General features: G+C 37.8%; 1 protein-coding gene across 7 annotated transcripts in view; it reads right to left on the reverse strand.

Moving 5' to 3' along the window:
• The window catches only part of arvcf.S (ARVCF, delta catenin family member S homeolog), a 229,655-nt gene that overhangs the window by 121,001 nt on the left and 83,886 nt on the right, over positions 1–24,768 (reverse strand). For all 7 annotated transcript variants that reach the window (XM_041580313.1, XM_041580319.1, XM_041580314.1 and 4 more), the window contains 2 exons: positions 13,440–13,532; positions 3,504–3,748 (listed from right to left, as the gene is read on the reverse strand). In XM_041580313.1, the coding sequence (XP_041436247.1) occupies positions 3,504–3,719 (216 nt within the window). In that variant the 5' untranslated portion in view covers positions 3,720–3,748; positions 13,440–13,532. Of the gene's footprint in view, positions 1–3,503; positions 3,749–13,439; positions 13,533–24,768 lie in introns of those variants that run through there.

Genomic DNA, 24,768 nt, shown 5'->3' on the forward strand with positions numbered 1-24,768 from the left:
ATAATTTACCTCTAAAATGAAAGAACAAAAAACCTCTAAGCTGACGCTTTTCTTCCCATGGAATATTAAAAATCATTATTATGTAGATAGATATATTGTATATATAACGAATTAGACTTTGGTAAAAATCTGGTTGTGATAGTAAGAGTTACAGCTGGATAGGTATTGGTTTATATTTATATATAAGTGAGTGAATAGATAACGCTAAAGGTATGTGTATATCTGTGCACAGGGTGTTGTTTGGAGGGTTTGAACTTGAGGGACTTTGGTCCTTTTTCAACCCAAATTAACTATGTAACTATGTAAGATGCAAGTCTGCTCCATCTGTAAGTTGTACAAATTGGCACTGGGAGAGATAAAGCTTTTAAAGCTTTTTTCCTCCGTGTCTTAATGCAATACTAAAGTGCTACCATTCTGTGCACCATGTAGAAAGTGGAAGTGACTGCCCTTAGACTACTTACAATCTATCATTTCTATTATTTTACTGTTGTTTTAGTGTGCATGTAGTAAAATAGGGAGGGTAACATCAGACTTATGTTGGAAGGTTCCGCAGATTTCATTGGCCTAAGAGGAGAGGACCAGGAAACGCAAAAAGCCATTGAGGAAAACATAAAAGCTAAACCAGAAATATAACTATTGACTATATGTTAGAATGCATTGAATAACATGTGATTAATGAAAGCATAAGTATCTGCATTATGTTAATATTCTGAGTGGATATATTTGACCTAAGTGTTTGCATAAAATGCGTTCATAATTTCCTAGGAATTAAGCATAAAGACAGTTAAGTGCCATAATTATTCTTCTATTATTATTTTCATTAAATGTAAAGGGAATCTTGCATCTAAGTAAGGCTTAATCATCTTAAAATAATTTAATTTAATTTGATCTTTCTGTGCTACCAAGCAGAAGAGGTACAATAACCCGTTTAGAATTCTCACAGATGGAAAGATTAGGGCTTTCATTAAAATGATAATTCATCAATTATTAAATGAGTTTCTTTGGAAACGGCTGGTCAGATGTATTAATAAATGCAGTCTTCTAAAGGTTCGGTGACTTGAGGACGAGTTTTACACACTACCATTTTCTCATACACTAAATAGCCAAATGTATCTGGATAACTTGTAGGGAAATAGGTAGGAAGCAGGCACAGGAACACGTAGAAACTCTGCTGTAAAGTGCTTATTATATGCACAACATGTTTTGGGTACACACTGCCTTTTATTAAAGCATCAAAGGGTAGCCTGTGCCTGAAACATGCTGTGCCTTCTTCCTACCTATTCCTTTACAAGTTGCACTCACTGTGGACAGTGGAATGGGTTGCAGTAGAAATCTCTTTGTGGGATGTGGGCTTAGTTATTTCTGTGTTTAAAAGTATCTGGACTTCTGCCTAAACCAGAAATATAACTATTGACTATATGTTGGGTACAATAGTGTCAACTACAATTGGAAAGGGTGTCCACATACTTTGGCCATAATGAGCACTTTAATTGGCAAGCCCAATAATGCAGGGTCTGCCCCATAGTTGCACCCCTGCTTTAAACAGCATACGTCATTACATTCAGTAATGTATCCAGTTATGTATCTATATTTCTACACTGGGACTTTTAAGGTCTTAAGAGTCATCTGAGTACACACACAACCTGAGCACAGAGTTACACTGGAATATGATTCCATTGTCTTATTGTCTTATGTGGTAGTGACAAAGTGTCTCACTAGTAACATCCCAGTGATCACTTGTTTATAATTAACGCCCTACATGCATTCCAAACAGTTTTTGACACATAAACATATCTGAACATACTTCTGACACAATACTCCAAAGGTAAATGCATGCAAAAAATGTTAGGTATTGGCAAAAGAATTTTCTACATTTGGTGTAAAATATGCATGGAATGGAATGCGGAGCCTATGTACTTGAGCTGTAGTTCTTCGACAGCCAGCCATTGCATTTTGGAGGATGATGGAAATACTTTAGGGCGACAGGCTGGGCATCCCTTTTCTATGCAAACATATTTCTTAAAAATGAATAAATATTTAACAGATTAACAATATTTCCTGCAATGCTCCATTATCTTAGAGACACATACAATTGCCCTGTTTTATTCAAGTTATGAACATTTATATAAACTTCCCATAGAGCAGTACATATATGCTGGCCCATGTATAAGCAAATACACATTAGGACAACACAAATCGTGCATTGTAATGTTCCCCATCTTGTAAATAATGAATCCCATGAATAGTAAGAATGAAAAAGATGGATATAGGGATCAAGTCAGACACTGGATGCAGTAGGTGGCCTCTCCTCTACACCTGAATTAGCTATTGTTTCTATGTTCTGTGATACATATTTGCTCTGGTATCTGTAAAAGACAACTAACATTGCTATATCCACTTCCTCTAGAAAATTACGTCATGACTTTGAAAAGCAAATATGTGAACTTTGTACCACTCTACAGTGTACATAGGGCAGCATAAATACATATGTGGTATGTTCTTGTACTGGCATGTAGTATTTTCATAACTAAGAATTCTGATTTGTTGCAGACTACGCCTAACTATGCAACCTACATTAACATATGTGAATTATGCCATTAATGATAACAACGTGTTATCGTTTTAACTGCTATTTATACCATTTCCCACTCCATTTCAGTATGGTTTACAATTTTTCAGCAAAATGGTATAAATATTAAATTCCTTCTATTCGCTATTTGGTATCTAAGTTGTTTCAAAATCACGCACACAAAACTCTGAGCTTGCCAGCTATGTTATATATATATATATATATATATATATATATATATATATATATATATATATATATATATATATACATATATCTCCTTTCCTTCCCCTTCCTTGTGCCACTATTTAAATGACAACAAACTCTAGATCACTAAACTCAGTTGATTAAAGTTGAGCCTACAATGTTGTTTTTTTACTTAAAGGGGTGGTTCGTCTTTACGTTAACTTTTATTAAGTTACTAAATAAATTTTCAGCTGCTCTTCATTTTTTATTTTTTTCTAGTTTCTTAATTATTTGCCTTCTTCTTCTGACTCTTTCCTGCTTTCAAATGGGGGTCACTGACCCCATCTAAGAAACAAGTGCTCTGAAAAGGTACAAATTTATTGTTATTGCATCTTTTTATTACTTGTCTATCTATTCTGGGTCCTCTCCTATTCATATTCCAGTCTTGTATTCAAATCAATACATGGTTGTAAGGGTTATTTGAACCCTAGCAACCAGATTGCTGAAATTGCAAACTGGAGAGCTGCTGAATAAAAAACTTAAAAACCACAAATATTAAAAAATTAAAATTATCTCTAAATATCACTCTCTACATCATACTACAAGTTAGTTCAAAGGTGAATAATCCCGAGATATGGCCACCCTACCCTCACTTGTTTAGTGTAAATACATGTGTGTGTCTAGATATGGAATGAGACATTCAGGGACAGGATGCCATGATTACAGGTACCATGAAGCAGGCTGTTACCTGCAGGACTAGTTGTTGCCACGCCGTGGCTAGTGGCTGATCATTGCCAATGTTGCACATGCTCATTCTTTCAGAGGGCACGTTGGCTCGCTCAAGTTGGAGTGAGACATTGCGACGTTCCTCCTCCAAAGCACGGGTCAGCCTCTCAAAACGAGCTTCTTGCTCTTTTACAGAGGCCAGAATACTGGCGGCAGACCTTATGTCATAGTCATCCATTGCTGCAGTGAAAGATGTCTTCCTGGTAACTGACATGTAAATAAGAAGGTTTAGGAAATGTGCCTAAGGACAGACTTACAAAAAAAAAAAAAAATCAGAATAGCAGTTAAGTGAATGGAATGGGTCTGGCGTGAGTCATGATTTTCTTCCTTCACACAGGGATGTACCCACAATGGGATGTGGAAAATGATTATTAAAAACAAATATCAATGGAATGAAATTAAATTTTCGCAGAAGAAGAACGAAGAAGAATTAATGAACTAGATCTTACTACTCTAAGGGAAAATATAAGTAAGCTTCAATGTGACATTACATTTTCATGCATATTTCAATATAATTTTCTTTGTGCAAATATCAATGTAAAGTTAGGGAACATAAAGATAATAGGGTTTTTGGAAGCAATGCCTCTTCTGTACTGATCTCATCAGAATGTCAGTATGATAAACTCTCATTCTCTAAAATAACAGCGCAATGGTTCAGACTTGAGTGGCTACTTGCAAGAAATCTCGGCAACATCTATACAAGTTTCCACAGTCCAGCTAGTTTAAAGGGGAAGTCTACCCTCTTTTCAACATGAGTTTATTGAATAGGGCTTGGGCTGAACATACATTTTTGCCAACTCTTCACAACTAGTCACATAACATTTCCTGAGCTAAACACAACAAATAGGGAAACCGAAGCAAGGGCCAAACATGGAGCTTCAATTTTTTTGACCTGTTTAGCTTAAAAAATTACAAAAAAACAAATAGACAAAAGATATGTTCAATACACACCCTATATACTGAACTCATGTTGAAAAGGGGTATACTGCTCTTTTAAGTGGGTACCAAAAGGAATGACTGGCTGGGGCCCCAGATACCTGCAATGGTAGAGTAGTGGAACTTTATCCAGAAATGCATTTCTTTCCTGGTAAAAGTGCAGTTTGATGGGCAACTGGTGGCCCTGCAGCTATTGCCTGCATTATATATGACTACAGCTCAGCTCAGATTATGGTGTTGGTTCAGAAATATCAGAAGGGCCTTGAGCAGATCATGCATAATAAGGCAAAATCATGTCAAGTTCCCTCATATCACAGCCTGTAAATTCCAGCTTTAGTTGAACCATGGAGCCAAAGTCTGGCAGTGGATTCTGGGAGATATAGTTTAGAAGCAACTGCAATGCCACACACTGCGTGTTTTGCCCTAGGGCTCCTCTCTTCCTAAAGACATCGCTATTCTGCACTAGAATTTCTTTAAAAGCAATAATACAAATAGAAAAATGAGTATTTCCTGTAAATCCAGCTGGAATCCTGAGCTGAGTCCTGAATACTTGCAGAACGGCACAGCAGATAGTATCTGGGTATTTGCATGCAAGGTATTTACAGGGTATGTTCAAACTTACATGAACACACCCTGCAGTCACGCAAATATTTCTGTCTATAAACAGGAATAAAAGACTGCTGAGGTCTTTATGTGTTACAAGCACAGTAGGAATTGTAGGATTTTTCATATTCTGTGTGCAATAATCTTCTAAAGCTTAAAGGAAAACTATACCCCCCAAACAATGTAGATACTGAGTAAAACAGCTCATGTGTAAAACCCTGCTTCATGTAAATGAACCATTATCATAATAATATACTTTTTTAGTAGTATGTGCCATTGGGTAATCATAAATAGAAAATTGCCATTTTAAAAAATAAGGGCCGCCCCCTGAGATCGTAAGATTCACTGTGCACACATACAAACCACATGTAAGGTCACATGAGCCAATTAACAGACAGAGTTTTGCCTTTTGCTTCCTCACTTCTTCCTGTTACAGTTAGTGTTGTAGTATTTCTGGTCAGGTGATCTCTGAGGCAGCACAGATAGAGTCACGAAATGGTGGTTCAAGGCAAGAGATGTAAAAGGGCAATATTTATTTTAATATATATTCCAGTTTGGTAAGATTCTTTAATATTTCATTCAATTTGATATAAACTATCTGTTGCTTAAGTATTCATTTTGGGGGTATAGTTTTCCTTTAAATAGTGAGATGCCAATATACATTCACAATATACATTCACAATATATTCAGGTAGTACTTTCTCGATGTTATAATAATTAAAGACAATTTTATGAACACATAGCATGGCTTTGCATTTCTTCCCTTGCTTAAACATAGCATCTGCTTGCCAACAGCACATAAATCATGATTAAACATGATATTATGGACTGGGAACTTTCAGGGTTGGGTTTTCACCAGAAACTCCTGAATATTTGAGGGTGTAGCTTCACTTTCACTGTGTACCATGCTGATTTACAGCTCCTTAGACTGGCTTAATTATTCTGCATATGCTCAGGAGCCTCTCCACAATCATTCTTAGAGTTGCCACCTAACCACTTCAAAATGAACACATTATCCTAAATATTGCATTGGTAATTAATGTAGATGATTGTTGCAGTGTGCACTTGTTTCTAGTTATAAAGAACCGCAAAGCATCTAAATCAATTACTAATTAGCCACGTTGACTTTGTATGCCTCTTATGTTCACATTTGTCTGTTTTTTGAGGGGCATCGACCCAATTCTCTCTAATATATATATAATAGACTAATAATTAAGGAGTATTGGGGAGCACCTCCCATCAAATAGAAAACAACCGATGGTGTGCAAAGTCAAATAATTAAACCAATATAGAAAAGAAAAAGAATTGACCTATTGCTTTGCACCTTCCCATCCCTCTTATTCCAAAAACACAGTCATATGTCTACTCCACAACATGTGTTAAAACATAACTTTTAATAAATATCATTAAGAAAGAGAAAGAAAAAAGTCCAGATTAACACCATTAAAAATACGTTGGGTACAGGGAGGTGAGATCTAAGTGCAGCTCTAAGCTTGCTGCGGTGATGAACTTATGGTTCAATTTACCCACTGTTGCCAAGCCAACCCCTTCTCCCGCAGTGAACACCCTCCCGGTCGTTAAATAGGAGCAAAAATTTACTCGATGGTAAGGACATAAAGGGGCACATTTACTATGAGTCGAATATCGAGGGTTAATTAACCCTCAATATTCAACCATCGAAGTTAAATCCTTCGACTTCGAATATAAATCCTTCGATTGAACGATTTTTTTTAATACATCGATTGAACGATTTTCCTTCAATCAGAAATTGCTAGGAAAGCCTATGGGGAAGGTCCCCATCGGCTAGCATTGGTGCTCAGTAGGTTTTAGGTGGTGATGTAGGTAGTCAAAGTTTTTTTTAAAGAGACAGTACTTTGATTATCGAATGGTCGAATAGTCTAACGATTTTTAGTTCGAATCAGGAAATTAAAATCGTGAAAGAGTTTAATTTCATTAGGCAGGGTGTCGCAAGATACTTGAAACAAATGGGATAATTATCACCACTGGGAGTTTGTTACACTGTGGGTGAAGGGGTTGGTGTGGCCGTGGTGCTGGGGCAGCATCTTTTATATCCTATAACACAATTAATGTCCTCACCATCGAGTACATTTTTGCTCCTATTTAAGGACCGTGATGGTGTTCACTGCGGGAGAAGGGGTTGGCTTGGCAACAGTGGGTAAATGGAATCATAAGTTCATCGCCACAGCAAGCTTAGAGCTGCACTCACTTATTACCTCTTTCAGTACCTGGGAGGGTTTATAATGTGGGCGAAGGGGTTGGTTCGGAATAGCTGGGAAATGGAACCTACTTCTGCTACCGCCACAATAAATCTAAGAGTCGCACCTAGATAGTGCCTCTTTCGGTCTAAACGCAGCAGTCTGCTACAATATTAATATTTTAGACGTTATATGCTACGGTAATATCAAATTAAATGTATAAGATGCTATGCATGGAGGTTTACCATAGTCTATATATATAAGGCTGATACCAGTACACAACAACATGCCACCATATTATTTTGTGGGATTGTTCCGCATATATATTGCCGCAGAGATTTGTTTTAAACCCACTATCCTGTGGCATCTTGCCTCCCTGTACCCAACGTATTTTTAATGGTGTTAATCTGGACTTTTTTCTTTCTCTTTCTTAATGATATTTATTAAAAGTTATGTTTTAACACATGTTGTGGGGTAGACAAATGACTTTATTTTTGGACTAAGAGGGATGGGAAGGTGCAAAGCAAAAGGTCAATTCTTTTTCTTTTCTATATTAATATAATAGACTGTTTCCTGCACTGAATCCCTGCACAGTAGGGATGGGCAAATTTAATCTGTTTTGCTTCGCCATAAATTCGCTGCCAGCGCAAATTAGCCGAAATGCATTAAAGTCTATGGGTGACGTTCAACATTTTTTTTCTCATATTGAAGTCTGTGGCCGTCATTTCGGCAGTGAAACACGGCAGAAAAATGTGCTTATCCCTACTGCACAGTAGTAGGCCTTTAGTCAATCTTAACTGCAGATCATTGTGCTAAAGTGATGCATATCAGTGTAAGTAGCTGCAGTTTAAGAAGTGTCATCTCAGAATAAAAAGTGCAGTGAGATATTAGAAAAACTGTTTTGCTTTATTTCTGGAACTAAAGCTTGGATAGGGATGTATATTTTAAGGTACTATTTCTGTTACCCACATGGCAAAAAACAGCAACCCGTTCTTTTTTTTTATGGCAGGTTTACAATCTGGCTTACTCCAAGGCTATTGCTATACACAGCCATATTTGTGATACATGGGCAACTTTTATTGGCCCAAGTATGGCTGCCTTTAGTCAATTAGAGCCAGTCAGTCTCTCAAGACAAAGAGCTGAATCAATTGGCCTTTATCCGAAATGCTCATTTACTACTGCTTACCTGTCTGTGTAACTTAGCTATGGGTGTGAAACATTACACAGATCAATAAAAAGGGATGTGAAGACTCATAAGGATCAGTGATTTCTTTCATCTTCCCTTTGATGTCCCAGCAAAGGCTTTAAAATTGTGCAATATAAAATACACCGAGCTGCTGGGCAAGTAAAAACTCCTAAGAAACTCTCATCAAGACTCGGCTCTTCTGGCGGGGAGGCTCCTGGCAAAGCAACAGCTGTTATGCCAAATGTCACCTTTTTGTGCCGTTATGAAAGGTTAATAATATTTTAAAAGGCTCAGGACAACTGAGTTAGAAAGTTCTCAGGTAGGGCTCTGTTTGTACAACAACCCAGACTATAATAGCACTGTGCACCAAAGTAAACAGTAAGAATAGGGTGGAGTGTAAAAACTGTACACAATTACATTAAGTTAAAAAAAATTGCACGGGATTTGCTTTTAATAAAAAGTATCATTCATTCACCTTCTATTTATAGAAAAATCTGGCGTATATACATAACACTGACATACTGTTACATTTCTACCTTCTCAACACTTATCAGTCTTTGAATGTGCTAACTACACTAATGAATTCTTTAGATTGTGAAGAAATGCTCTCACTGCAGTATTCTGCACCCTACAAAGGCGGTATCCTGTAGCTTATAAAAGGAGCATAGGCTACAGTATATGGACACTAAGGGGCAGATTTATTAAGGGTTGAAATTCAAATAGTGAATTATCCAAACTCGATTGGAATCTTAATTCTTTAATTTTGAGATTTATCACACTCTGGCCCTTTAAAAATTCGAATTTGACTATTCGCCACCTAAAAACTTTCCGAGTTCATGTATAAGTCAATGGGACAGGTCCAGGGACCAATTTGGACATATTACTACCATTCCTGACATTCAAGTTGTTTTCTTTTATTAATTAACCCCCCAATTGAATTTCGAGTACATTCAAATTTATGAATTTGAAATTCGACTTCTGATAAATATGCCTTCCCTAGTGCTTTTTCTGGGGCTGCCCCCAACCCCATCTTTATCTCAATTTTCCTAGTGTGTTTTCTGCATTAAATGAATTAAAAAATAGAAACTGAACCTTTGAAAGTTACAAAGACATGCTTTTTTGTGTCCCTGGTAAATTGCTAGTTGAGGCAAGATTCTTAAATTGCCATATGGATAAAGCGCCCTTGGCTACTACTACTATATATTGTTTTTTTGTATATGCCATTAAAGTAATAGCAAATGTAGGGCTTGGTAGTGTTTTTGCATTTTTTGATCACAAAAACCACAAAAACTACAAGAACTACAAAAGACTGTGTTTTCGTATTTATACCATGCCCTACCTTTAACAAAGTTAAATGTCTTGCATAAAAAAGGGCATTAACTCAAGGGATGAAAACACAATTATGCCTCTTTATAGGTCCCTGGTAAGGCCTCATCTGGAGTATGCAGTGCAGTTTTGGACTCCAGTCCTTAAGAGGTATATAAATGAGCTGGAGAGAGCAGAGACGTGCAACTATATTGGTTAGAGGGATGGAAGACTTAAAGGGGAAGGAAACCTAGTCAGCGCAAACCCCCCACCCCCCCTCCCGTTTGTTGCCCACCCTCCCTCCTCCCCCCTGGCCTACCCGTCCCGCTGGGCAAATGCCCCTAACTTGTTACTTACCCTTCTGCGCAGGTCCAGTCCAGGGAGTTCACCGATGACATCTTCTTCCACGCGATCTTCTTCCTGCTGTGAACGGCGTTTTCGCGCATGCTCAGTATGATCATTTCGCCCGTAAGGATCTACTGCGCATGCGCCAAAAGTCACGCGCATGCGCAGTAGATCGTACCGGCGAAATGATCCTACTGCGCATGCGTCGTTCACAGCAGGAAGAAGATCGCATGGAAGAAGATGTCGTCTGTGAACTCCCTGGACTGGACCTGCGCAGAAGGGTAAGTAACAAGTTAGGGGCATTTGCCCAGCGGGACGCGTAGGCCAGGGGGGAGGAGGAAGGGTGGACAACAAACGGGAGGGGGGGTGGGAGGTTTGCGCCGACTAGGTTTCCTTCCCCTTTAAATTATGAGGGGAGACTGTCAAGGTTGGGGTTGTCTTCTCTGGAAAAAAGGCGCTTGCGAGGGGACATGATTCCACTTTACAAGTACATTAGAGGACATTATAGACAAATAGCAGGGGACCTATTTACCCATAAAGTGGATCACCGTACCAGAGGCCACCCCATTAGACTAGAAGAAAAGAACTCTCATTTGAAGCAACGTAGGGGGTTCTTCACAGTCAGGACAGTGAGGTTGTGGAATACACTGCTGGGTGATGTTGTGATGGCTGATTCAGTTAATGCCTTTAAGAATGGCTTGAATGATTTTTTGGACAGACATAATATCAAAGGCTATTGTGATACTAAACTCTAGAGTTAGTATAGATATGGGTATATAGAATTTATGTGAAAGTAGGGACGGTGTGTGTATGGATGCTGGGTTTTCATTTGGAGGGGTTGGACTTGATGGACTTTGTCTTTTTTCAACCTGAATTAACTATGTAACTATGTAATTTATCCCTGGCCCCATGTGTAAGAAGATTATAAGACTGACTGGAGGTGTTGGGAGGTGGGTGGAGGCAAAAAAAAGGCAATAGTAGAGAAATAGTAGAGAAAAAACGAAGCAGAAATTGCAAACATGGTCAGTATTACCCAGAAGCTAATTAACCTTCCGATACAAATACAATTATGTCTTTCCTAATACAGCCCATAGACGAATATAAGGGAAAAAAGCAAAAAGAAGGTTCAGTGGTCCTTTAAATGTAATGGATTTTTTTGCTGAATATAATGATTTAATCATATTCTCCAGATTAATACTGAAGTTTATTCTGAATTTATAGGTATTAAATATAATGTCTTCTAAAATATTAAATTCAAATGTCTTTCTGGCCACCAGTCTAAAAGTGGCCTTATGCTTTTTCTAATGTAACAAATCAAACATTAGCTGATTGTTATACACCCAGGAAGAACAACCTGCAGCCCTTGCACTGAACTCAGTCTGTTGGGACGCTGGCAGCTGCAGATTAAGAACAGCTGGGTGCCACAGGTTGCACATCCTTATAAAGCAATAAAAAGCTCCTCTCCTCAATTACTACTGGATATTATATCGTTTTCTGTTCAGGTGAATTGTTCTTCTGGGCACTGGAATCAAAATTACTTTCCTTTTACATCCACTATGATCAAAAGAGACTCAACTGCCATATCAGGGAAACCAATGGTAAGACTTAATGGTATCCCAGCACACATTAGGAATCTCACACCGATTTCCTTGGATATACAGATATTGCTATCCAGAAATCTGTTATCCAGAAAGCTCCGAATTACAGAAAGGCCGTCTCCCATAGACTCCAGTATAAATCAAATAATCCAAATTTTTAAAAATTTTTTCTTTTTACTCTGTAATAATGAAACAGTACCGTGTACTTCATCCAAACTAAGATATAATTAATCCTTATTGGAAGCAAAACCAGTTTATTGGGTTTATTTAATGCTTACATGATTTTCTAGTAGACAAGGTATGAAGATCCAAATTACAGAAAGATCCTATGTCAAGCATTCTGCACGACAGGTTCCGTACCTGTACAGATATGTGACCTGCTATTCTTACGTTATTTGGATATTTGCGTAATTTGGATTGCCATATTTTAAGTCTATTTAAAATGTGTTTAGACATTGAATACACCTTATAGGATTGTTATGCCTCCGATGAGGACTCATTAGTTTAGTTGGGATCAAGTTTTATTATTATAGAGAAAAAGGAAAACATTTTTAAAAATGAGAATTATTTAATTAAAACAGACTCTATGAGAGATGGCCTTCCTGTAATTTCGAGCTTTCTGGATAATTATTATCCAGATAACTGATCCTGTCATTTTCATTGCAGATCTTATTCTGTATCTCTTAGGGATGTGGCACACAGGGTGCTATGTTGACTACTGCCATCTGGTGGTAAGGTTTGTGCTTAGTGCCCCGCCTCCACTATTGCGCCCCCTAGGCATGGATCTCATCTCTAGTTCTGGCCCTGCTAGCTAACGCCCCTCCATCTTGCACACAACTAGAGGCAGTAACTAACAGACTTTGACACTAAATGATTTGCCACTGAGGCCTGTCTGTCACTGCTCAGTGTGAATCCAATAGGACTCTTACCATTTACTAGTAATAGGAACGATGACAAGGACAGGTCCGGATTTGTGGCGACGCCACATAGGCCCAGTACTAGGACGGCAGAATATTGGGAGCGGCATGCCGCCCAGCTGCTTCTCGATGAGCACTGGGGAGAACGGATCCCCAGAGTGGGTATGCGGGCGGGCACTAGGACCGTGCGGCCTCTGGGCACCTGCCCACTAAATCCGGCGCTGGACAAGGGCATGTTATTAGGGCACTTTTACGTAGGGATGCACCAAATCCAGGATTCAGTTTGGTATTCGGCCAGGATTAGGGTTGCCTCCTTTTGAAGCAGTGGAGACCGGGCATGGGGGCGGGGCCCTGACATTGGGAATACTGCATCCCTACTTTTATGTCACATGATACAAAAGACTCCATTTGGGGTTATGGGACACCATCAAATATGCCCTTAAAATATATAATAAATGTATAAAATCCTATAAATGTTTCTAGCTGGGCTTACCTGCTTAAACAAGGCACAATTATACCAACAGCAAATACAGTTGCTTTTTTTGTAATGCTGTCATTTATACAGTTGGCTCAATTTGGCTGCTGCTATAGTTTATATCAACACGAAGAACAATTAAGATAAATTAATATATGCCTTGTTACAGGGCACTCCATTTACAGAGAACATGGGAAAGTGATGTGTGATGAGTGATATGGATTGAAATATAAGTGATACTGTATGTCACATAACAGCAGACAGATGCCAGTAAAGTATTAGTGGTTTAAGGTATAAAAAGCAGAAGCAATACACACCAAGCAGAATATTAGGATCTTTAGAGATGCTCAGACATCACCCACTAGGATTAGAGAAGAAAGAACAGCAGCAGCCTGAAGGAGGAGAATTGGCTAAAACAGAGAGAGAGAGAAAGGACAAGAAAGGTTAGTTGGGAATATTTCAGCTGCCTCTTTTCATATTGAATATTCTGACTCATTCGAATGCTAGCAGGAAAGGCACTGCATGCGCAGGAATCACTACATTTCCACAGTATCTTCACATGGACTAATTAATAAGAATTTTTTTATTACTGAAAATGTTTAAAGGGATACTACCATTGCGTAGATCCCATGTAATGTAAGAGAAGGTTTTCATACAGTTGTATATTTTAAAAGATAGGTGGCTGAGTTTATTTTGCTTTAGTCTCTGTCTGCAAGACAAACACATACAATTCATATAAGTGTAACCTGAGAAACAGACCCTTCTCTCATATTTATAGCCTTCTGTATTTACGCCTGGAGCCATTGCTTTGGGCCAGGTGCAGACACATGGAGCAGATTTCAGTGCAGAAACATGCGAATATGCATTTTGGTTCTAAAATCCACTCTGTGTGTCTGCACCTGGGCCGACACAGGGGCTGCAGACGCACAACTGAGCATATACCCATGGATCAGATGATTCTCTGCATTAGCCTTAAAGGAGTAGTTTAGATTAACTTTAATATAATGCAGATATTGATAGTCAATTATAGAAAATTTGCATTTGCTCTTCATTTTATGGGTTTTTGTGGATTTTATAGTTATTGAGCTTTTTTGTTCAGCAGCTTCCCCGGTTGGAGTTTTGACAGCTATCTGGTTGCTAGGGTCCAATTTACCTTAGCAACTAGGCAGTGATTTGAATGACTGGAAGATGAATTGGAGAAAAGCCTGAATAGAAAGAGAAGCAGTAAAAAGTAAGAATAACAATACAATTGAAGTTTTTAAATATCCAGATAGCACATGTCTTGCTCTGCTCTGCCAGTTCTGCACCAGTAAAACGTTCTATGGTTGTTAAGGTTGGCAACACATATTTGCATAACAGGACCTGTACAGATTAAGATCCATAAAAGTGTCCAAATACATTAAAGGGGTTGTTCACCTGTGAATTAACTTTTAGTATGGAATTGAGAGTGATATTCTGAGACAATTTTCAATTGCTTTTAATTTTTTGCTATTTAAGGGTTTTTTTTTAGCTTTTTATTCAACAGCTTTTCAATTTAAATTTTAAGCAATCTGGTAGCTAGGGTCCTAATTATCCTAGCAACCATGCATTGATTCAATAAGAGACTGGAATATGAATAGGAGAGGGCCTTACTAGAAAGATGAGTAATAAAACGTAGCAATAATAATATATTTGTAGACTTGCAGAACATTTGATTTTTAGATGGGGTCAGCGACGCCCATTTGAAAGCGGGAAAGTGTTAGCAAAAAACAGCAAATAATTATAAAACTATAAAAGATAAATAATGAAGACCAACTGAAAAGTTACTTAGAATTGGCTATTCTATAACATACTAAAAGTTAACTTAAAGACGAACCACCCATTTAAGCTGGTTATTTATTAAGCTCTGAATTTTCTGGTCAGAGGGGAAATCCTATTTTTTTGGAGAAAAAAAACTTGAATTTTTGGGATTTATTAAAGTCCAATGGTGTTAAAAGTCAGATATAGAAAGTACTCCAACTCAGACCTGCGGAGAACTTGCAAAAGTCAATGGTAGAAGTCCCGTCAACAATTGAAAGATTTTCTGAGTTGCGCTGGGTTTCGCTTTAGCTTTCGGGCGATTTTATGGAAAAATTGTATATTTTGAGAGCAAAATTTAAAAAGAATCATATGGGTTCAGATTTATAGACTATTTTATTGTGACCAGGGCTGCTGCGGCCATGAGGCAATATGGGAATCTTGCCTCAGGCGGCACAGATTGGCCAGTTACCAAGGGCAGCAAAAAGCCGCTCCTGATTGTAACTTTTCTCCACAAAAGAAAAAATCGTGAAATTGTATTGATAAATTGTGGGGAAACATCCCCCTAAATGGTTAAAGGTATCTGGAGACTATTCTATAATCTCATGTCCTCACTCACTGCTGAGTTCCAAGAGTCTCTGGCAATGTCAGAACATGAACTGCAATACAACATTTGAGTTTTGAAGATTACAGGAAAGCAAAAAGATAAACAGAGCCACTCACTGTTGATTTTACATTATTTATTTAGGATATACAGCACACAAACATTTTGAGTGTCCTTTCTCTGCAGCATCTGCAAGTTTAACCACTGATATATCCTTTATAATCAGTGTCAATGTTTAGAACGGCAATAAATATTCATTTTCCTGTACAGAGATTCCCAGGCCCAAGTTAATGACACATGAAAACCTAACAGAAGTGTTTGGATCGTTCAGAGAATACCAAATATAGCTGGCCTGGCAAATGTTTGCTTGGAATTTAATCACTATATTTATACAGGCTTAGGCAAGCACCATTGGCTCTGTACATCTTTATTCTACCGATACAGTGCCTTGCAAATGTGTTCAGACCCTCTCTTTTTACTTGCAATAACAAATCCTACACCAATATGATCTTTTAATTTCAAAGCACCATCAAAGTTAGTTTTATGTTAAAAAATAGCAGCCCCAAAGCATGACATTAACATTAACATACTTCTCTGCATGTAAAAAGGCATATTATATTTTATTGTAATTAGTTATACTTTGGTTAGGTCTTTCCACCAAGAAAAATCTAGTTTTGGAGAAGACCAAAGTCTTAGAGCAGACATAGCTACACACACATTGCGCCTCTTTGTCTAGGTGCAAGTAATGTAGTAGTGGCAGGGCGCAGGGAAGGGCGCTCTTTTATAAAAATATTTCGTAGGGGCCTGGCGCCTAGTAGCTCCTTCCAGAGCCCTCCTTCCACTCAGCCAAAAGCTTGCTTCCCCCTTTCCACGCCTGCTCACACTGGGTAAGGAAAGAAAGTGGATGAGGAGGGGAATTTGTAATACTATAGAGAAAGCAGACCCTGAAAGTTGTCCCACCTGTCCTCTGGGGCCCCCTGGTCTGCTTCCTCTATAGTTATGCCACTACACTGCTAGGTGAGATCAGATTGTAACTAGGGTTGGCTTAGCTGGTAAAATACATGCCAAGGCCATGGCCTGTGTCACAAATTTACTGGAAATATATTAGCCTATACATTTGTAATACACTGAAAGGAGAAGGAAAGGCTAAAAGTAAGTAAGCTATATCAGAAAATGTATATATAAATACACCAGTAAACCCTAAAAGTAGTGCTGCTCTGATTCCTCTGTCAAAAGAAATACATCAATTCTTTCCTTCTGTTGTGTACACATGGGCTTCTGTATCAGACTTCCTGCCTTCAGCTTAAACCTCCTTGCCCTGGGTGTGAGCATGCTCAGTCTGCTCCTCTCTCCCTCTCCCCTCCCCTTGCTGTAATCTGAACCTAGAGCTATGAGTGAGCAGAGAGGCAGGAAGTGATGTCACACCAAGCTAATAGGACAGCTGCTATCCTAAACAAACAGAGAGAGCTTCTAGAACGGTTTACACTGGTATGGTGAAGCATTCTACAGAATAAATATAGTGTTATAGCTTGCACTATTGTGGCTAATATATTGGCAATAAACTGCCTCAGTAGCTTTCCTTCTTCTTTAAGTTCAGCCAAATCCACCCAGAATCTACTTTAAATTTACCCTCTCATTTCCTTTTATTCTTACACAATCCTCATGATGCCATGGCTCCACCCACTTTTTGTGCCCACCTCACAGCCCCCCCTTTGTGCTCCCCCCCACTGGCTGGTATAATTCTTTTGAAAAGGTGGCAACCATAGATTTAGCAGGATACCACTGACAGCAAAAGTCAGTGGGGTATATTTATCAAAGAGTGAAATTAGAGATCTCCACAGTCTGCTAGAGGGAAATTCCGCCACTCTCCATTCACTTCTATGACATTTTTAAAAGAGTATTTATCAATAGTTGAAAGTGAAAGTACACCCTTTGATAACTATGCCTTTCAAAATGCCATAGGAATGAATGGAGAGTGGCGGAATTTCACTCTAGCAGACTGTGCAGACCTCTAACTTCACTCTTTGATCAATATACCCCAGTGTGTTTATTAGAACAAAACCCATGTCAAACTATATATGTCAAGAAAACTGTTTCAAAGAACTTACACAGGGGTAATGAAGGGTTAATGTGGACTGGACAAGATTTGCTTTTGTTATATGCCTCTTTGCATCGGAACTCAAATGTCAATTATCAATATGAATGACTAGAATCTGTCTTCTGTTTCTAGGTTAATGTATTTAATCTGTGCCCACTTTGTGGTCTTTGACTGGATTTACCTGGCCCTGGAGCCTGCTAGACAAAGAGAGAATTTATAAGAGAGACTGCCTTCTTGTTTTGTCATATCACTGTAAATTCCAAGAGATTGCCTGAAATATAGACATGTTTCTATATTTGTTCCAAGTACCATGGTGATAGCTTAAGCACTGACCCTGCAATACTGGATTAGTTAACAGCTAGGAATGTGGACTGATATAGGCTTCCATTTATGAGTATGCTTTATTCTGGGTAGACAGCCTAGAGCTGTCTTAAAAATAAAGAATTGGGTTGGGTTTTATGAAAATATCTGAAAGGAGTAAGAACAGGGCCATATTTATATATACTGTATATGCACCCAAGGGTCTGTGCCTAGGAAGGCAGCTTTAAAGAAGCAGCCCTTGGGTGCCTATATAATAGTTTTTTTAAAAGACTGCCAGAGTCTTGCTTTGTAAATCTGAACTGGTGGGTGAGGGGGTATACAGCACATTATAGCCTGGCAACTGCAGAAGTGAAGTACACATAACTCTGCAATGTGGGGCACACTAAGTAGCTAAATACACACACACACACACATATATATGAACATACTTATTGTAACTAATGTAATACTAAGGTACACCAACCCTATTCAACATATTTTGTGTACAGCTGTCCTGCTGAGTATTCACAAAATAACGGGCTTTATTGCCCTTTAACGTGTGCTATTTTCAAGACTGCAGACCCTGTTGGATATTAATATACTAAAATAATAATACTTTTTTGAGACATGCCAAGATAATGTCCTACTGAAAGTGATTGCATATGCCAGGACTATTGGAATACATATTGCACATTTAAATATTTCTCTTTGTATTACTGGTTATCAACCTCTGCCCCACTAACAAGTGTTGGAAAAATGCAGTCGCTGAAAACAACAAGGACTCTAAATCACAATGTGCCCAGCCTTTGAACAATGATGATGTTTGTCAGGGTTATCTCATTATTCAGCTGCCAACGCCATGGGCAAACATAAAGGCATCAGAAAAATGCTGGCTTGGCCATGATGGCAGAAATTGAATAAAAATATAATAGTTAACACGGAGCTCAGAATATGCTGCACTACAAAGGATGCCTTGAGCTCAATGCCTTCTACTACAGATGGAAAGCAATATGGCACAATCAACACTGCTTCCAACACTTTGTTTGTGATGGAAAGAACATGATTTACCAATAGGGTCAGTCTACTGTCTGCCCAGAAGAAAGATCAAGAGCACAACATGTGAGTTATGGAAGAAACCCCACACTAAAGTTACTGTGCAGAAGCAATATTTTCATGCTGTTTTTTCTAATAGTTGTCTGCAGTTGGTATTAACTGAAATAAAAACACAAAGGACTTTTAGTTACAGTTCCAACATTCCATTAAGACTGTAGCTTTCCTTTTTTGTAAAGGAAACAAGAGTACTTGCAAACAATTTAACAAATTGTCCAACTTTTCATTCATGGAGCAACAAAAACATCTTGATCCCTCATGCACACCCCTTTTTCTGAAGATGAGCCAAAAACAAAAGGAACCATTTGTTTTCATGTGTAATATAATTACACTGACTTTCCAAACAGCTCCAAGAGAAATATTGTTTTCCTGTATAATAAAAGCCAACAATCTGCAAGCCTGGTGTCCAGTAGCTGGAATGATGATTGTCTTATAATAAAATTTATTCTCATTTTCCTTCATTCAGTGTCTGTGTGATTGCCTACAGACAATGGCATAAATGGAAGAAAACAGATGCAAAACATTTGGTATAGATATTTATTTGCAATGATTTTATTGCACTTTATTTTGAAAAATTCTTCAAGAATACCTAATGTACTTAAGGACTTCTATTGCAATTTGGGATTGGGTCACTCTCAGCTATCACAGATGGGCTTGCACAAGAGAAACTACTTTATATGTAGAAATAAATCAACTGGACTTGCTGTGTTTTTCTTGAAGACGTTTCACCAGTTTATGGTCTATTTGTTGAAGGAACTAATATTAATATATTTTGAGACAACACAAAATAAAATAGATTGCATTTTCAACATAAATTGAGGCAGACATACCAGATTACCAGTACAGGTATGGGATCCTTTATCCCGAAAACCCATTATCCAGAAAGCTCCAAATTACGGAAAGGCCATCTCCCATAGACTCCATTATAATAAAATAATCCATCTTTTTAAAAATGATTTCCTTTTTCTCTGTAATAATAAACCAGTGCCTTGTATTTAATCCAAACTAAGATACCGGCCTATGGGTTTATTTAATGTTTAATTGATTTTCTAGTAGACTACAGGTAGAAAGACCCAAATTACCAAAAGATCTGTTATCTGGAATAACCCAGGACCCCGAGCATTCTGAATTATAGGTCCCATAGGTTGCTGATATTTCCACCTGCATGAATTTGGGGGCGCTTTAGAAAGAAAATGGGGTACTGTATGCGGTACAGGTTCCACTTATGCATCTCAGATCTGTTTGATACTAAACCTATGGTCATTTTGGATTCTATATACATTTTGGAACTTGGGCAAGTGGGTCAGTATATCATCTAGCACTTGAAAAGATTATAATACAAGTTTATAATACATTCTAGCACTTGTACAGCCAATATCATACAATTACATATTTCAGTACTGAGGGTAAAACTTCTTTTTCTGTGCAGATTCAAAAAAAATGGAAAATGGCACAGATGGTAGGTATGCAATTTCATCTTAAACAGCTTAAGACCGTTATTAATACTTGTGAAGCACAGATATGATTTAAGGGAAATCTCTGCAACTTTACTGGAAGCCAGCCGCATTCATTAATCCTGAAATGCACAAATAGAAGTCTTAAAATGTGCTGCACTGAGATGCAATGATTTGCAGCCATATTAGACTACAGGTATGGGATACATTATCTAAAAACCTCCAAATTACATGAAGGCAATCTGCCATAGGTTCCATTTTAATTAAATATTATAATTTTTTAAAAATTTTATTTTTTTCTGTAATAATAAAACTGTGTCCTTGATCCCAACCAAGATATAATTAGTTCTTATTGGAGGCAAACAAATCCCAATGGGTTTAACTAATGTTTAAATTATTTTTAGGTAGACTTATGATATGGAAATCCAAATTATAGAAAGAATCCTTATCTGGAAAACCCCAGGTCCCGTACCTGTACTCCTGTACCTGTCTTTAACTAAGTATGTGTCTTCTCCCTAGATAAAGGTATTCTGTCATGATTTTTATGATGTATTTTTTATTTCTAAATGACATTGTTTACACTGCAAATAATTCACTCTACAATATAAAATTTAATTCCTGAATCAGCAAGTGTATTTTTTTAAGTTGTAATATTGGTGTGTAGGCAGCCATCTCACGCCATTTTACCTGGTCATGTGCTTTCAGAAAGAGCCAACACCTTAGGATGGAACTGCTTTCTGGCAGGCTGTTGTTTCTCATACTCAATGTAACTGAATGTGTTGTTGGGACCTGAATTTTACTATTGAGTGCTGTTCTTAGATCTACCAGGGAGCTGTTTTCTTGTGTTAGGGAGCTGCTATCTGGTCACCTTCCCATTGTTCTGTTGTTAGGCTGCTTGGGGGGGGGATGATATCACTCCAACTTGCAGTACAGCAGCAAAAAGTGACTGAAGTTTATCAGAACACAAGTCACATGATATGGGGCAGCTGGGAAACTGATAATATCAGATTTCAAAATTAAATGTAAAAAAAAACCTGTTTGAGAAAAGTCTGCTGGAGTAGCACTATTAACTGATGTGTTTTGAAAAAAAACATTTTTTCCCATGACAGTATCCCTTTAAGAGATGCAGTTAATAGACCTTCTCCAGCTGTTATGCTACCTTCATCTGGAAACTTGGGAGTAGGCTTACACAAACATTGTTTGGGCTTGCAGTTAAATAACTGCAAAGAGAGTTTGTTACCCTTCACTATTCCTCCTATACCCAACAATGTCAGAGCTCAAATGGCATTAGTGGGGTGCTGGGAGTTGTAGTTATTAAAAAACTGGAGCGTACTGGATGGTTCTCCCACAGCATAACTTCTTATGCACAATTCAGTAAAACTGATACCCTTCCAATTCATTAGTCAGCTTTATAAAAAGTCTAGAATTACATAATATTAATTCTGCTTTTATTATCTAGCTCAGTATCCAACTTATGTATTGTGAAGTATGGGAATCATTCACGACAGCAGGTTAACTGCAATTAGGCTGTTTATTATGTCACCACACGACATGTTTCGGACCTATTGGTCCTTTTTCAAGTGTGTACAAACTGGTGTGAAATGAACATACTTATACACCACATGTGAAAGTTGGCCCGCCCACCAATCAACAAATCCCCAGGTAGTTAACCCTTAGATCCTAAATAGAAAAAAATTTTTTGAAAATTTTAAAAGTTTTTTTAAAATGGTAAAACCATGTGTCTCCATTCAGTGTCCATCTGTGAACTTGTCCTTCTCCATGGCATCGTGTCTAAACATCATAAATAGATCAAAAATGTCAAAGAATAATTTACAATAAAAGTTTTTTTAAAAAAAACAATTTTATACATAAGTTTTCTCAATATGCATAAGGAACTGCTCAGTTATGAGCCTACCTGAAAAGACAACTTGAAAAAGCAAAGTCTGCCCACATTTATATTTTAAATTTACTTCATTATTGGGTTTAATAATTTGTTTCTTACCCTTAGTTGGCTTCTATAAAATGAAAGCTATGATTATGTTCTATTCTAGTTTGTGTGGTCTTCAATATCTGTGGAGGAAAACAGGTACGTTATCATCCTAAAAATGGTATGATACTCCAATGGTCATTCATGCCTATTGGGGCCATTGTATTCATTTTTCTAATCCAATATGCTTCTTTTTGGGCCAGTGTTTTTCTCATGTCACCCCCCCTATTGGGCATTTTTATCTGCTCCAGAACCAGCCATTTCAGTTGGCTGACATTGTGGCCTTCTGCATGGAAGTGTCTGGAAACAGATGTATCTGTAGCTGTTCCCATTTTAAAGTTTCTGATGTTTCCCCTGTGTTCTTTGATTCGGTCTTTGACTGCTCGTATTGTTTGACCGATATATGCTAATCCACAGGGACATTTTAGACAGTACACCACAAATTTAGATTCACAGGTGGTATAGTGTCTCAGTTTAATCTGTGTACCCTTAGTTGGATGGCTCACTGTGTTTCCCTTTACAATAGAGGCACAGCATATGCAATTCAAACAAGGAAACGTGCCTTTTTTGGGTTTACCCATGAAACGATACTCCTTTTTCTCCTGACTATCTGAGGGGCATAGCGTGTCTTTAAGTGTGCGCCCTCTTGTATAGCAAAACATAGGAGGTATACGGAAGAGATGCCCATACTTGGTATCCTGTTGGAGGATTGGCCAATACTTTCTTATAGTTTTTTCTATGGCCTTACTTTGTTTTCCGAATTTTGAAACAAATGGTATCCTATTTTGGTTTTTTGTTTTGTTTTCGGATTTCAATAATTTTTGTCGGTCTAATTGCATTACTTCTTGAATAGTGGGTGTTAGTTTGTTTCTCCTATATCCCCTATTCAGAAATTTTTTGGTAAGCATATTGACAGAGCCTTGAAAAGAGTCTATATCCGAAGATATACGTAAAGCTCTTATGTATTGACTTTTAGGGATGGCTTTTATAATGTTGGGATTATGAAAACTGTCTGATGTTAACAGTGTGTTTCGGTCTGTGGGTTTAGAGAACATGGAGGTTTTTATTTGTTTATCCTCTATCGAGATATTCACGTCTAAGAAGTGGATTGCTGTAGTGGAGGTCTCACTGGTAAATTTTATAGTTTTATGTTTTTGATTAGCCTGGTCTATCATTTCTTGAAATTCGTTTTTCGTCCCTCCCCACAATAACAAAATATCATCCACAAATCGCCAATAGTGGATAATACTTTGACAATAATGTCCTTTCAAGAATATAGCATCCTCTATATAGTTTACAAAGATATTAGCGAATGAGGGAGCGACCGCTGCCCCCATTGAGGTCCCTTGGCGTTGCCAAAAGTACTCTCCTTCAAATCGGAAGTAGTTTTTTTGTAAAACTATTGTTAGACAATCAATCAGAAAAAAGATTAAGTGATGTGACAGGTTTGTTTCCAATAATGCCTCCTCTATATATCGTATCCCCTCCTCTTGGGGTATTGAAGTATATAGACTTTGTATGTCTATACTACATAAGAGGACGTCTGTTTGTGGTAGGGTAACATCATGTAATTTAAGTAACAAATCTGTTGTGTCTTTAAGACAAGTGGGGATCTTTGATACAATTGGTTGGAGGAACTTATCTACGAATTTTGAGAGGGGTTCAAGTATGGAGCCAATAGCAGAAATTATATATATATAATTTCTGCTATTGGCTCCATACTTGAACCCCTCTCAAAATTCGTAGATTTGTTACTTAAATTACATGATGTTACCCTACCACAAACAGACGTCCTCTTATGTAGTATAGACATACAAAGTCTATATACTTCAATACCCCAAGAGGAGGGGATACGATATATAGAGGAGGCATTATTGGAAACAAACCTGTCACATCACTTAATCTTTTTTCTGATTGATTGTCTAACAATAGTTTTACAAAAAAACTACTTCCGATTTGAAGGAGAGTACTTTTGGCAACGCCAAGGGACCTCAATGGGGGCAGCGGTCGCTCCCTCATTCGCTAATATCTTTGTAAACTATATAGAGGATGCTATATTCTTGAAAGGACATTATTGTCAAAGTATTATCCACTATTGGCGATTTGTGGATGATATTTTGTTATTGTGGGGAGGGACGAAAAACGAATTTCAAGAAATGATAGACCAGGCTAATCAAAAACATAAAACTATAAAATTTACCAGTGAGACCTCCACTACAGCAATCCACTTCTTAGACGTGAATATCTCGATAGAGGATAAACAAATAAAAACCTCCATGTTCTCTAAACCCACAGACCGAAACACACTGTTAACATC

Source organism: Xenopus laevis, chromosome 1S, assembly GCF_017654675.1.
Source record: "Xenopus laevis strain J_2021 chromosome 1S, Xenopus_laevis_v10.1, whole genome shotgun sequence".
Classification (NCBI taxonomy): domain Eukaryota; kingdom Metazoa; phylum Chordata; class Amphibia; order Anura; family Pipidae; genus Xenopus; species Xenopus laevis.